The sequence below is a fragment of the Cryptomeria japonica genome, chromosome 6 (assembly GCF_030272615.1).
Source record: "Cryptomeria japonica chromosome 6, Sugi_1.0, whole genome shotgun sequence".
Classification (NCBI taxonomy): domain Eukaryota; kingdom Viridiplantae; phylum Streptophyta; class Pinopsida; order Cupressales; family Cupressaceae; genus Cryptomeria; species Cryptomeria japonica.
The window spans coordinates 655,993,375-656,009,394 of NC_081410.1; the positions used below are offsets into that span (position 1 = coordinate 655,993,375).

General features: G+C 35.2%; 1 protein-coding gene across 1 annotated transcript in view; it reads left to right on the top strand.

Annotated features, from left to right (window-relative positions):
• Positions 1-16,020, top strand: part of LOC131033201 (DDT domain-containing protein DDR4) — a 43,540-nt gene that overhangs the window by 21,717 nt on the left and 5,803 nt on the right. The window contains exons 3-7 of the mRNA XM_057964358.2: positions 3,206-3,292; positions 3,386-3,423; positions 3,513-3,594; positions 4,075-4,181; positions 4,362-4,521. Of these exons, the coding sequence (XP_057820341.2) occupies positions 3,206-3,292; positions 3,386-3,423; positions 3,513-3,594; positions 4,075-4,181; positions 4,362-4,521 (474 nt within the window). The remainder of the gene's footprint in view (positions 1-3,205; positions 3,293-3,385; positions 3,424-3,512; positions 3,595-4,074; positions 4,182-4,361; positions 4,522-16,020) is intronic.

The window sequence follows — 16,020 nt, forward strand, 5'->3', positions numbered from 1 at the left end:
TTTTTTAAAATTTTTTTTAATATAACTTTGTGAAATTTCAAAAAAGAAATTTCAGAATGAAGTTTCCTGCTGCAACAAAAACACCAGTCCTCTAGACTCTCCACGGCTGTGGTGAGGGGGCACCATAGCAATGGTGCCCTCTCCCCATCACTGTGGGTTGAGCTGTGGTGCCCTCTCCCTACGACGTGGAGTTTGGGCTCCACGGCCCCCCACGTAATCTCCCTTTTTTTAAATTTTTTTAAAATATTAATTTTTTTTTATAAAACTCTTTGTGAAATTCGACAAAGACATTACATTTTTTTTAATTATTTTTTTTTTCCAAACAAAATTTCAAAAAAGAAATTTTAGAATGAAGTTTCCATCAGCAACAAAAACACTAGTCCTCTGCCCAGAAACAAGGTAGAGACATTTGGCAAACAAATTTATTGGTAAAACATTCATAATATTAATTTAATAGTGTGAATCCAAGATTCAAATACCAAAATTTTAAAGACATTTCACAGTCCAATATTTTTCCCAAACAGAAAATTGAGATATTTCAAATCCCCATGAACCAATTTTACCCAAAAAGGGAAGGAATAACTTCTTCCAATTTCACTAAATTTGATAGAATCCCAGCTATTAGAGAATTCTAACAACAAATTCTTTCAACTAGACAAAAGAAGAAACAAGACAGTCACACAATCTCAGAGAATTTAAAAAAAACCAGAACAAAGCAAAAGAATCAAGCATCCAACTTGCAAATGCTTTCTTGGAGGAAATTTGAGGAAGAGCCATCCCAATCCTCCCAAAATTGCCAGAATTCACACCAAACCCCCAATAACCAACATGGAGGAAAATTTTTCCCAGAATGAGAAAATGATCCCTCATTTGAAATTTTTTACCAAATTATAAAGCAATTCACTCTATTTTAGGGCACAAATTCATTTTTTTATCAAATTTGAAAATCTAATTTTTTATTCAAAACATTTGCATGACTATATTTAAAAATTCTATTATTTTTTTAACACAAAAGCCAACAGATATTTTAATAACTAATAAGTAAAAATCAACTTTCTTTCTCTTTTATTTTATTAAAACAAATACTCTAAGACAAAATATAAATTTCCACTAATAATTCAACAATCACTTTAACTAAACAATTAAAGAATAATTGATTATCTAATTAACCACAAAAGTGCTCATAATTTAATTTTTTCATAATTTCAATTTAATAAACATGACACATATTAATTATTAATAACCATACGGTATTAATAAATAATTACTCATTAACTAACACAAGAAGAGAATAATTAAATGCACAAAAAGCATAACACGCAACATTCAACTTAAACAAAATAAAGACATGACCCACATACCAATGTCGGAATGATGGCCTACTTGGCGATCCGACAGGGTTGACAAAACGCTGACGATGCTCACAATCGAGCAAGGCTAGGGGTGATATTAGGGTCTTAGAACCATCTCCTCCACTTCCATCGGGTTAATTAGGTATGCTCAGACTTGTGGAGCCAGGTGGAGTCGTTACCTTGTACCTGCGATTCCTGCATCATCGAACCACGCATACTTATATATACAAACACGGTAAACACACCGGTGAAGGAGAATCGTGACTTTCCGTGTCTCATCGAAGTGAGTGATGGGAAATCATCTCCTTGCACCCCATACACTTTCCACACATACATGACGACATATACATAGAGCAACTCACACGTGAAGTCAATGTGTTAGTCCATCGTTAGTAACAGATAATAAACTTAACATTTCAGCATTTATAAAATACAATGCATAAGCAGAATTAACAACTACTTATTCAAAGAAATAGTAGTGCCTAATCAACATCTACTCCTCAATCAGCAATAATGCATAGTCATATTCACCAAATCACACTCCAAAACATCATACAGGAATAACACATCACAATCAAAATGAATCAACCATCCACATAAGTCACTGAAAAGTCAACCATGGTCAACGAGGTAAAAAAGGGTCGTATTAGGTAGGGGTACTACAATACACCTGATTTTTTTTAAAAAAGGGCATTATAACCCCCTATTATGCATAAAAAAGTTTTATTATATTCAAAACATATTAAAAAAATTGAAATTATAAAAAGAACTTGAAATTTTTTCAAAAAAATGAAAAGTTTACTCACCTTTGATGGCTAAATTTTCTTTGTGCTGCTATTTCTAACCTATTAGTGTAGGTTTTGCTCCCATGTAGTCCTCACCTACAAAGAAAATGAAACAACATTTAAAACTCAACAATGGCATCTTGGAGGGAAAAAATGCTGTTTTTGGTGTTTTATGTTTGATAAATAGTTTGCAAACATAAAAAAGCTCTCACTTTAGGGCAAAGGGAGTCATTGCGAGGCAGTTTTGATTAAAAAAATACTTTTTTAATGTTAAACTTTTTTTTGGTCCCATAGGTTGATGGTATGTGGGGGGTCCTTTTAGGTATGCCAGGGTACCACCTAGGTGTACCCGAGGATGAGTCCCGCACCCACACGCAAACCCTGGTGAAAATAGGAGGACCCAGTAACACAGTTCAATAGTAACAGACTGATGACTTTTCTCTCTAAGGGTTGCAACAATAATCACAAAAATTTGTCACCCTTTTTAACATGTGAAGTGTCACAATGGCATCAAGGGTACACAAGTGGTTGAAAATAAGCAAGAGATATTCATGTAGTGAGGACAAAATGGATTAATCATTACAATCATATCAAAAATGAGTTATTACATTGGTTCTTATACACCGAGTTTAATACTGTTGTCTCTCAGTTATTACATTGGTTGTTATATGTGCTGATTTCATCTCTATTGCAATTTGAAGTAGGCAAATATAATTAAGTTATCTGTGCATGAGCAAGGTGATGAGAGGAACTACTTGATGAATTTCAACCATGGATCGAGGGACTTAATGCTAGGCAGTTTCAATTAAACAAAGTTTAATTGGAATGATAATAAAGTGACAATTTATTAAATGATTATCATAAAACTACCGTTGAGCTAAATCACTGAGAGCAAGGTTATGTCTTATGTTTTGCTCATATTTTCCACTTTACTTATTTTTTGAATGCTATAAAAATGTGGTTAGAAGGAAAAGATAGTAAAGTTTTTTACAGCTCTTTTGAATTCATGTGTATCTCAAATGGGACTGTTTGAAAATGGCAATCTGACATCATAACTATGTCTTGCAGGCAATACCACCTATAATCAGGTCTGCATTGGGGCGAGGCACATGGGTGACCGTATTATGTAAGAAGCTTAAGGACTGGTGGTTCTGGGTAGGTTATAGGCATGACATGGGAATTTTGAGGTCTGCTGATATAGTGGTGAAACTTCTGGAACTGAACTTACTTGGTTACTTTTGTCTTTAGGTGGCAGAAGGGGAGCTTCCAATCATAGCATCTCATGGGTGAGAGTTTCAGTTTCAAGTATCATCTTTTTGTCCCTGTAGTTTCTATTTCTAGGAGGAATATGAAGGGCATGCCATTGATTGTGCAGAGAGGAGATTGGAGCATACAAAGAACTTGACCCTGGTACTCGGGTGTTGATTTTGAAAGCACTTTGTGAGATTCGTGTACAGGTATAACACATTTATGCATTGATTTTCTTGTGTTGGTAAAATTGTGATAAATGGATGCTACATACATGGTTGACAAGTAGCAAGGAAGGTGCAAATTTATTTTCTTCCTATATTTCCCAGTTGTCTTATTTGATAACAATTTTTGTTTATACAGAATATTGCTTTTTCCCTATTATACTTTTTAGTACCTCCTGACTTGTTTTTGAACTACAACTACCACTGTTTTTGAATTACAACTACCACTGTTTTTGAATTATTCTTATCATTGTTCTTTTCAGAAACATAAGTGCATCAATAAGAAAAAATATCTTTCCCTTGTGCTCATTTGAATTCTGCTGGCCTCAAATTATTGTTTGAATATCCACTATCTTTACCAGTATGTATACGTAAAAGCTTGTTGCTAGTATAGCTTTATCTGTATCTTTATTACTAATAATATGTACCATTTAATGAAACATTGGTCCTTCTATTTCACAATAGCAAGAGGACATTCAACGTTATATAGATGATTCTCTAAAGCACGGGTTCATACTCTCAACATTTAGAAAGGAGCGAATAGGGGGTGATGTGCATGGAACTTCCTTTTGGTAAAGTATTCGATCACCAAGGATCTCATTTCTCTTTGGATTCTTTTGGCTTATTATAGATCTTTTCAGAGAAATACTATTCCCATTGTCAGCTTATTAGGAAGTTTCTTCTATAATATTCATTTATGGAAACTGCCATAAATTTTAAATCTAAAATGGTTTTGTTGCATTCATTTTTAGGTATGAGGATGATCCCATACTTGGGCATCGCTTATATAGAGAGATTCGGAAAATTGAGGTCAAAACCAAGGCTAAGGGTAAAGGTCGTTCTTCATTGCCAATAGTGACCTGTCAATGGGAAACTGTTGCAGTCAATTTCGATGAGTTACAGGTGGTAGCGGTAAGTTGTTCCAAGAAGAGAGATTTACTTTCAGTTAGTAGTTTTTATCATTTAATGATTTATGCATCCTATGTAATAACAACTTTGTAAATTGTTTACTATTTTTATAATCTTCAAACATTTAACAAAAATGAGCAATATTAGCAAGTCCAAGTTAGTTGAGCATCTCTTTCTATCTAGTTACATTAATGAACATGTAAAAAGAAGTGATAAATTTGTTCAGCTTCTCGGGATTTACATTTTGTTACCCTTGACTCTGCTACATATCTGTCTGAAAATGATGTGTGTGCAACCTATTGATCTGTATTAGCTGCATTTGGACGGACTTATATTGTCTTTTGCAGTTTACAAGAGAAAATAAACCTCTTAAATTTACAGGTGTAAGTTGTTTTCTAAGCTTCTTTTGATGTCACTTTCATGAATGTTTTTGTTAATTTGTGAAGATATCAACTTGTTAAGCCTTGTGAATCTCATCAGCTCTGCCAGAAAAGTTTCTCAACTTCATAGAGAACGCCACACGGGATAGCAGATATCAATTAGGCATTAAAAGAGGATAGACAGAAATATTAATATCCTTCAGAATTTAAAAGGCATTGACAAATGATAAAAGCTTAATGTTCTTTAGTATGTCATAATGACAAGAGATCCAAATTTAAAACTAGGAATGGTACAAAAGGTATTCTCTTAGCCAAATAATAGTCATGTAATGTGTTTTGCATGGTTAACTTTATTTGTTTAAAATATGGCTGCATTACATGTAATATAGAAATCAATGTATAGAGCTCGGAGGATGAGAGAGAATGGAGGAATGACCCAACCTCTATTAATAATCAAATATGATATATATGGGATGATTGTTTCAATGGATATGACATTATGGTGTGATTAATAATCGGAGGAGATAGAGCTCAGAGGATGAGAGAGAATGGAGGAATGACCCAACCTCTATTCTTAGCCCAACCATGGAGAATAGGACAGTTTAATGTCCCCAATTTTTAACGTGACATTTAATTAAATTGATTCTTATTAAGTTTTCAAAATATAAATAAAATATTCATATGATGACTTAATATTAATTAATTTAATTAAATAACAATAAAATAATAAAATTTTATTATGTCACATTATTAATTTTATTTCTCCAAGTTGACCTATCTTCTAGATACTTCTTGGAGATCTTTATAAGGAGGTTCGTAGTGATGGATTGCTCATGCTTATGATTTGAAAATGTTTTATGATTTCTGGAGATGAAAACCTTTAGGAGTTCAATAGAAGGGTTGGACGAAAACCTGACTCTTCATGGGAGTGGATTCGCGACAGAGTTCAAAACTGAGCCAAATTTGTGAAGTCTCCATTGGAGACAAATTTGCAGTAGTAAGGGTTTTGCAGATTTTGAGGTTCGATATTATCTTATGAAGAATTTCTTTCAGTAATCACAAATAAAGGGGACCTTTTATATGATTAGCAAGCTGCTTGTCTGCCTTCTTAATTGAATTTTACAACTCGTTTTGGGTCTGCTGCCTAACTAATACCTTCTGTTGTAAAGACTCTTGGGGCAATCTCCCTTAAAGAAAACTCGTCAAAAGCTTGACTGCATGGGTGAGTCTAACTCAACCGCTAGGAGCCAAACAATTATCATATCGAGTGTTAGATATCTGTGCGGAGTCTACTAGGAGATTATTGTCATATATACGATATAAGGAGGACGCGATTGATACTATATATTGGGGTCCTAGGGCTAAGTTTACATTTGACGGCATGGGTTATATACAGTTGCAATCGTGTATAATAGAGACAAAAGTGGCTGACCTTGTTAATACTGTGGGAGTAAAACACTCAGCCACGAATATTTATTGGGATCTGATTCCACTTCAGCAAACATATGAACTTATTCACCAGTTCGATGGGAAGATTATTAGACGGGAGCTTGATGTGAGCTGAAGATTGGTCTGTTGGTTGCGGGAGTGGAAGAATCATTTTTATATCACGAAGGGTTCATCTTCATTGGAGCGTCTACAATAACCATGGACCTTATTGGTGAAATTGATTATTGCAGTTGGGAATCATAGTGTGGGTGACAGAGTATAACGGAAGCAGCTGATCATAGACTTATTCTATGAGCGATTTCCCTATCTGCTGAGCACTGTGAGTATAAATGTTAGCGCCTTTAAACACTACACATTAATAATCTCTATAACGATATTTCTGTCATGGATCCTTTTGGGCCTCATCGCTGCTGCATTAAAAAGGCAAAGTCATAATATTCCTGATATTTAATTAAACTTCTGTTCACCTTATACATTGAATGTACATTGAATGCCATGGTTATTATTGAATGTCTCAAACAATAGATTCTGCAATTTGAAACTAGTACAATCTAAGTTGCCGAATCGGGTACGGGTACGGGTATGGGTACGTTGGTACCAAACACCGGTATGTCTGCATCAGCTGGCTGTGTGTCTACTTGTCACTTTAACAGCTGCTGCAAACATTTTGCCATGTCATCATCTGCCAAACCTTTGTTGGAAGATTCCTTGTGTGGCCTGATTCTTAGTGAATCGATTCTCTTTTCTCATATTTAATTTTTAACGGAGACTTCATATGTTTTACGACAGCTTGCATAATTCCTTTTTTTGGCAAAGTATTTGAATAATTTCTGAGTGAATTTTTTTTTGGTGGTCGTGGTCATTAAAGTAGTTTGGAGGATGCAAAGAATATTTTCTTAAATGTCAGGAGTTGTGGAATTTCATTTCACGACAATTTTTCTCTTATGGGAGTCGCTGTTGCTGCAGGCCACGATTTTGAGCATGAAATTGATGATATCTATTTTTAGGTGTCTGCGTATTAATCTAAAGACGAACCGTTTTCTTATGGAGCTGTTTTTACACATACTCCTGGTGGTTGGAATTTCTATTGTGAGTGGTATGAAGTATTACGACTTTTCAGAATAGTGTTCGACGCCAAAAAGGGAATTGCGTGGAGTTTTCTGGAAGCCGTTTTGACAGAGAAAATTTTGTTTCGTGGCTGTGTGGAAGCAACAATGTTTCTTTTCGAATTGAATTGGCATGGTTAAGTTTGCTGAGTCAGTTCTCCAGCATATGCTTTTTTGTGTGGCAGAGACGTGGAGAATATTCTGTCTGTGTCGCTTTCTTTTATTGACCGACTTGAGTGGATAGCTGAAAAATTGAGTGCTAGAAATAAAGACGATATCGTTGGAAGTCGTGGTAAATGGAGCACTGAGCATGTAATGGCAATTGTGGCATTTTAATTTGAATATTGTTTTTATGTGGCTACAGGTGAATAGAGAATTGAACGAGGAGCTGGATTAAAAAAAATATGATTTGCTAATTGTGGTGTTTTGGAGTCCGTTTCTTAATGGCACAGGTCGTGGGTCAGATAAGACTGACAAAAATAGAGTGAAGTCTTTTTAAAAAATATACAGTCATTTTTTGGGGGCTGAAACAAAAAAATACAGAGTAAGCGATTCGACTGAGATTTTTTTAAAGTGGGATATATATATTTTGGGTTCGTGGAAATAGAATGTGTGCGTTATTTTTTAATGAAGTTAGTATTCAGATCGGACCAAAAAAAATATATCGGGCAGAGTTGATTAAAACAGTTAAGTGAATAAGAGGTCGATGTATGGGTTATGTCTTACAAGAAGGAGGGTGTAGTGCTGTCTCTGTGATTTCCGTGGCGAGGAGTGACTCTGGGATTTCTCTCCAAACAAGAGAAGATTTTTTTTTTCAGAAATCTGTGTTCTAATCTGCTCCTTTGGGGTCCACATATTGTAATTTGTAGGGAGTTGGTGCTTCCTCTAGAAGTTTAAGTTCTTGACAGATCTCAGTTGATGCTGAGTTGAGGGTTGGTGCCCATTTTTAAGATAGTGGAGAGATCATTGTGTTGTGGTTTTTTACCTGTCAGGGTTTTCCACGAGAATTTTTTTGTGTTCAGCTTGCATTCACTTATTTAGTTTGAAGTGGATTTAAATTCCTTTTGAAAGTTTTTAAAGTTCTCCAATATCGATTCACCCCCCCCTCTCAGTATTGGCTGTGTGTTCATCAAATATAATGTAGAATTTATAAAATTTTTACCTTCACAATCTTTGCACAAGGTGCCCAAAAGCCTGGCTCATAAAAAATGCAATCTGCCACTTCAATCCTTGCAGTGGTCATAGCATAGGATGAGGAAGCCCACGCCTCAAAGCTGACTTTGACCGAATCAAGGATTGTAATGTGACGAAGTTAGTGGCAAATCTAGTGATTCCTAGATGAGCCAACTCCCTCTGCCCTGTGTATTGCCTCATTAGGTTAAGGACCCATGGGTGATTGTACACAAATTTGCAAATATTTTTGGCCTTAACCACACATGTCTTGATCCATGGAAGATTGTTAAGATCCTCCAATATGAGGTCAAGGCAATGGGCAACACATGGATACCAAAATTTAGTTGGGTACCTGTCCATCAAAAGTCTACCCTCAACAACTTAATTTTCTGCATTATCGGTGACCACTTGAATTGCATTCTCTTCGCTCACCTCAAGTATGACTTCCTCTATAGCCTTTCAAAGGAATGTGGCATTATTTGAGTGTGCGAAAACATCAATTGACTTCAGGAACATGGTGCTACCTGAAAATGAATCAAAATCAATGATTCAATAAATCATAAATTAAAAATATTAATCACTAAATCAATTTCAAATTATTCAATGCATTGAGGGAAATAGAATGATCAATCACCTACGGAAGAAACAATAAAATTCAGGAGCGTCCTATTTCTTCTGGCTGTCCTACTGTCAGTCATGGTGGTGCAACCCTTCTTGCTCTATATCTCGAATTGCTCCTTTAATGTGGCTTTTACATCAACTTTCGATTTTGCCAAAATTTTGCCACTTAACTCAGCTTCAGATGAGGGCTTTGAACCCCGCCACACAAATAGTTACGACATCAACCATATTTTACCAATAAGGAGACCTAACACGTCACAAATAAATTGAATAAGAAAGTATGTCCAATTAAAATTCATGAGATGAAGAATCAAACTATAAATTTTAAAACAATCAAATAAAAAAGAATTACTTGGCTGCAAAGAATGGAATGGTGCAATAGTACCAAAATTTGCCAATTGCATGTCTAGTTGCATCATGTACTTCCTTGTTGCAACCCATGCGCTCAAGCGACGATTAGGAACCAGGAGTAGTGCATGGCTCAAAATATAAATCCATCCTAGATTTACGAACTCTAGGACCAATGCTAATACTCCCACTACCATTGGCACTAGCACAAGTACCTACGGTTGCACCAGTACTAGCACAAGCACTAGCACTAGGACGAAATGGACGCTTGGAAGAAGCCTCTCCAACATGACTAATGCTCGCCAACTCTTCCCTTTGCCTTTTCTTCATTTCCTTTTGTAATTCAAATGTTTCGATTTGCACTTGGCACTCATGAATAGCCTCAAGAGGTGCTTTGGTGCACTGTTCAACATCATGGCTGTGTGTGAGGGCAAGTTGGTATCTCAATGTATTTATGCCTCTATGAAAAATTGTTTGTGTTTTGCAATATTTACATTTGGCCTCTCCTTTTTTTTGCCTGTCAAAAGTTCAGCATTTTTCCAAGTTGGGTCCTTTCTATCTGGGGTTTTAGGAGTAGACATTGTGAAAAGTATGATTTTAAAAGCTCAAGGCTGCTGCCATAAGATATAATTACAAAAAAATGAACATTTGTGCATTGTAATTTGTAATTTTATTAAACAAATACAAATAAAATGTATGGTTTGTTCAAAAAAATAATGTAGAGTTTGTAGCTTTCTTCCAAAAAAAATCTAGGGTTTGTTCTTTCTTTGGAAGGAAATGAATTTAAATGTTGAAAAAAAAAAAACATTGAAATTTTTGTTTAGAAAACACAAAATAAAAAAAAAAAAATCAATCTTACCTCTTAGAACAAACTTGAAATGAAATGTAACCTCTTACCAATTGTTGGTAGAGAGCTCTTGATGCACCAAATGCGAGTATTAAAGCTGCCCGAATGTGATTTGTTGATGAAATCTTGGTCCTCCTCCTTGCTGGTTGCCCTACAATGCACTCTTATTTTTCCTCACAACTCACCTTTCTCCTATTTCACCAACACAATGAAATGAACTCACTTTTAGGGCTGTAGAGAATATAAACAACAAAAGAAAGCAATTAAATTCATTAAATTTAATTTTAATGTTTTATTCACTTAAGCTGCTGCTGGTCAAGTGTGGGCATTGAGACTCGCAGAGTTCAAGCTGGGTCGCGAGTTCAGCAGACTCACCCAAAACTCGTCCGGGTTCGAGTCCGGGCCCTTTGGACTCGTCGAGGGTCATCTAGATCAGGACTCATTGAGTCCAAGCTAGTTCGGGTGAGTCTCGGATCTTATGGTTGATATGGATACAGCTGGTACCCAGGGGGTGGGTGTATTTTGGATTTATAGAGGGTGTGATGTCAAGTATTTGCGTTACATGGTTATGTGGAAGTCTACATCTAAGCTTTCCCTTGCACTCGTGTGATTAGAGCAAGTGGTAACATATATTTATGAGCAAGAGCAAGTAGATGAAGTAGTAGGCCATGGATCAAATTATCCATTAGCAAAAAGATCTCAAGGAATGGAGCCCACTATGTTCCTATCTGATCCGAGGGGATATCCTATTTTAACTACACTTGAAAAATAACCCCTTACAAATAAGAGACCAAAGGGACATTGGAAATGACATTTAAAAATGAGTCAAGACATTGACGATCAACACAACAAAATGTTTTTATGCAATGGGTTGGTTTTCAATGTTGTTTGCTCACAATATTGACAAGAAATGGTGAAAAATTAATGAAGCTCCAAGTGGGTATATGTGCTTTGGTTATGAGAAGGTGCATGGTGCCTTATTGGAAAAGGAGGTCAAGTTTGTTGAAGATACATTGAAGTTCGCAAGGGATTCATGGGCTGATACATGGGTGACTATTGTTTTCGATAGATGTTGAAGTGCCCACTAAAGGGGCATTGTTTTGGAGAGTTGTGGATTATCACGGGGAGGTGAAGGATGACTAATTTGTGGATAACATACTTATTAGGACCATTGAGGGAGTGGGAGCTTGTAATGTTGTTCAAGTCATAATGAATGACACACATAATTGTAGACCTGTTGGTTTGTTGATTGAGGAGCACTATTCACACATCTTTTGGATGCTTAGTGCTATGCATGCACTAAGTTCTATGTTACAAAAGATCGACAACAAAATTAATTAGGTCAAAAAGTTGAATGTGTTGGGAAAACTATTGTTAGTGTTCACATGTTTGTTAGGACTATTACATCATGAATTATTATTATTAGAATATCATGTGATAGGTTTGTTAGTTTGTTTATTTATGCGTGTTTTTGTAATAGTTTGGTTATTTGTTAATCCTGTCATGTAAGGGAGTTGTTATAGGAGTTGTATAATATTGGAGATCCAATTCCCATAACTTGGCATATGTAATCTATGATTGAAAAAGGTGTGTGGAATATAGAAGCATTTCTATGTATAAAATTGCAAACTTCTATAATTCTGTGTGAATTTCTGATATGGTATTAGAGGCGATCAGAAAAGAAATAATGCCTATTTTTTCTAATCTTTTTGTGAAAGCTTCAGTGGGTAATCTCAAGTAGAAGATATGAAATTTGGAGGAAAGTCTACAGGAAACTCTTCATGAAAGAAATAATTGTTTTGCTTGAATATTTGAGGATTTGTATGGATTAAGTTTAAGGTGAAAAGTATGCTGGATAGTATGGTAATAGAATGCTCTAAGGCAATTTTTGTCAAAATTAAGACAAAAAAAATAAGAGAGTGCCTTGAATTTTTTTAACAAGTAATTAATGCGTTTTTGCCCCACCAGTAGTACTAGGTGTGACAGACAAAAAACAATTTTGATTATTGGGAGCTTGAACATGACTGGTATAGTCTTGATTGATCACATGCATCTGATCTATATGTGGAAGGATGAACTGATATAATGTGTGCTTAAAGATTTGTCTTCACTTGTTGATGTCTGAGGAAATCATCAACTTGATAATGAATCATTTTCTTCTAGGCTGTTGAAGCCTTAGAAGAGAGGGCATTAATGGACGACAAGATCCATCTCAGATAGTCGTCGACAAAATTTTCTAGATCAATATGGCGGTTTCAACTTTTCAGTGTCTTGTAAAATACTATTAGTACACCAAAGGATACTCCTGAGCTCAGGGAGGAGTTGCATAAGACTAGGCATCATATTGGATAGATGGTGAAAGATAAATCTCCAAAACTTAAAGCAGTGAGTGAAGCAGATCAATATACAAAAGTTGGTGCTATTAAGAAGGTAGTAGATGCAAAACTTGCTAAAGACTTCCAAATCAATCTTAAAGGAGTTATAAATAAAGGCCCAACAGCTTGTAGCTGAAATTGAGGAGCCAACTGAATAGTTTTTTTAAATCACTTCTCATGATGTTATATTTTGCGATCTATTAGTACAAATGAAGAGCTAAGTCATATAGATTTAAAGGCCTAGGTTTTTTGTCGAGTAAATGTCAATCGATAGATAGTTATTAGTTATTGTTTAGTTAGTGTTGTGTTATCAAAAGTTAGTGTTACTATTTATTGTGTTGTTTCCTTATGTAACCTCCCAATGTAAAATGAACAAAAGCATTAGTGTAATGCAATTCATGGATCTTGAAAAGGTTAATGGTAATCCAAAAAACCATATGAGGTGAACAGATGAGTGTGTTCCCATTCGAGTGCAGATTTGTGGTAGACCTGTGTGAAAATCATGAAAGGTTGATGTGAGGTGCCTTTCGTTTGAATCAAGATCATAAGCCACAAGAGTTGTCGTACTGTTCACTGGAAGTGCTTTTTTTGAAAGGAGGAGAATTGCGGACATCATTGATGTTGTAAACAGTTGTATAGGAAAGCAACTGACCATAAATATCTTCTAACTGTTGGACTTCTTGGAAGTGTGGTCAGCCGGTGATGAGTTAATTGAAGTGAAAGTGAGATAAATTCTCAGATGTAGGTGATCATGTGCAACAAGATCCAAATAGCAGTATGTAGACCTAAAAGTATGCATAGGCATATGATTTTGTTTCCAGTTCATCTGATGTACTTTCTCCCCATGTTCACTTTAAGGGGGGTGTTGGGAAAACTATTGTTAGTGTTTACACGTTTGTTAGTATTATTACATAATTAGTTATTAGTATTAGAATATCATGTGATAGGTTTGTTAGTTTGTTTAGGAGTTTGTTTATTTACCTATGTATTTGTTATAGTTTGGTTATTTGTTATCTGTCACGTAAGGGAGTCATTATAGGAGTTCTATAAAATCGGAGATCCAATTCCTATAAATTGGCATATGTAATCTTATGATTGACAAGGTGTGTGGAATATAGAAGTATTTCTATGTATAAAATTGAAAACTTCTATATTTATGCCTGAATTTCTAATAGTATGTAGAGGTTGAAGATATTTGAATGTTCATCACCAATCACCACATGTCACAAGGCATCTGTAGATCATTTTCAAATTTGGAGCTATTGGAGGTAAGTGAAAAAAAACTTTAGTTACATAGAATTTGTTTTTAAACGTAAGTCTTAATTTGATTTTTTATCACTCTTCAAAGTATGTTTTCAATTATTTTCTTTTAAAATAGATTGTTGAGATTCATTTCACTTTTCAATGCAACTGTTTTAAGACAACTTGTGAAGGTTTGAAAGACACTTTTTAGAATGTTCATTAGCCAAACTTGGTCTATATGGAGGCAAGACAACATTGAGAGGGCAACAAATGTAAAGTGGATTAATTAAATTGACATGGACAAGCTTTGTTTGGGAGATATATATGATAGCATCGAATCAATGATTGAGAAGATTAGGATCATCATGAATGGGAAATAGCAAGATCCTGAATAAATTTTCTTCAAACAAGTGCACAAAATTGTTGAAGAGAAATGGAACCTTGTTAGAATTTATTATGAATAACAAATCCCCAAGACTATATGTGTATGAGCTAGCCACAAAATCAAATGAGCAAAATAATGCTCTTCTATATTCAATATTATGAAGACAAGCTACAAAGAGTAACTTACAAATATGTAGGCCTTTTGGATGCACGAATTAAGAAGACGACATGTCTAAGAGGTATGAGTTAACTCTATTACTCTCAATGAAGAGGCAAGCTAACTCAATCTAAGTGAAATAGAGGAGGCTCTTATCCACCGTCAATCAAGAGTAGAGCTGGCACTTAACTACCATTAATCAAGAGTTGATGAGGCAATGGGGCGCTTTTGTATCTGAAGTCAAGGCGTTAACATATTATTATCAGCTACTAAGGCAAAAATAACTAAAGATCTTAATTATCTAAGTAAACCTATTTAATAGGTTCAATATCACACTTAGGATAGAACATATCTAATGTGAATAAAGTATTATGCCAATAATCACAATGACCATACTACTCCATCTTCTTTCCTTTTCATTGAGTCCAATTGTTCTAGTGTTGAGGTTCTTTTTGTGCCAACAAGGATAGCCCCATATAAAGATTATGAAGTCTCTGAAGGGTACAAGGCAATGTTTCATAGACTCTTCCCTGATCCTGATTTGCAAGATGTAGTCACAAGTGAGTTCATTGAGTTTGTACACTCCAATAGTTAAAGTATTAAAAGTCACAAGTGAGTTCATTGAGTTTGTACACTTCAATAGTTAAAAAGCTCTTCATGATAAGTTCAATAAGGATACTCATAGTTGGTGGAACTTCCATGGCCAACAATTCCAACACCTACAGCCTCTTGCGATCAAAGTTTTGTTGCAAAAAAGTTTGTTAAGTTTTTATATATTTTTATCCGTGAAGTTTCAATGATAAATTTTAAATTTAAGATTATTATAATATATACTATATCCCTCTACTTTGTCTTAAATTTTAGTAGGGAGCTAGTTCATCTGCATTTGAGAGGAATTGGGGCACATACTCCATCTGCTCAGCAACGACTGATTGCACTTAAAAGGGTAGAAAACTTAATGTAGATGCATTTCAACTTGTGCCTCTTGTTGCACAAACAACATGGCTACAAGGAAGGGGACACGAGGTTATGGATAAAAAACAAATTTTTTCAGGGAGATACTGCAAAGTTGGAATGTTTTGAAATTATCCCCCATTAAGGGGTGCTCAGAGTTAATGCTATTGTTAACTTGAGAGAAGGCATAAAGTGGACACTACCAATAGGAGGTCTGATGAAGGTGAATTTTGATGGAGCAGCCAAAAGAAACCTGTTCCCATTTAGGGTGGGACGTATTGTTTGGGAAGAGGGGTGGTTACTGTTCACCTCCTTGAAATTATTCAAAGAAAATGTTTTCAAACAATTTGGTTTATCCTTGGTCCAAATTAAGGAAGATTTCATGGTCAGTCATAATAGACATGGCATATAGATTCTGAATTATAGTTACTTAAGTTTCTTTTATATGGCAGGAGGCTCCAGCTAT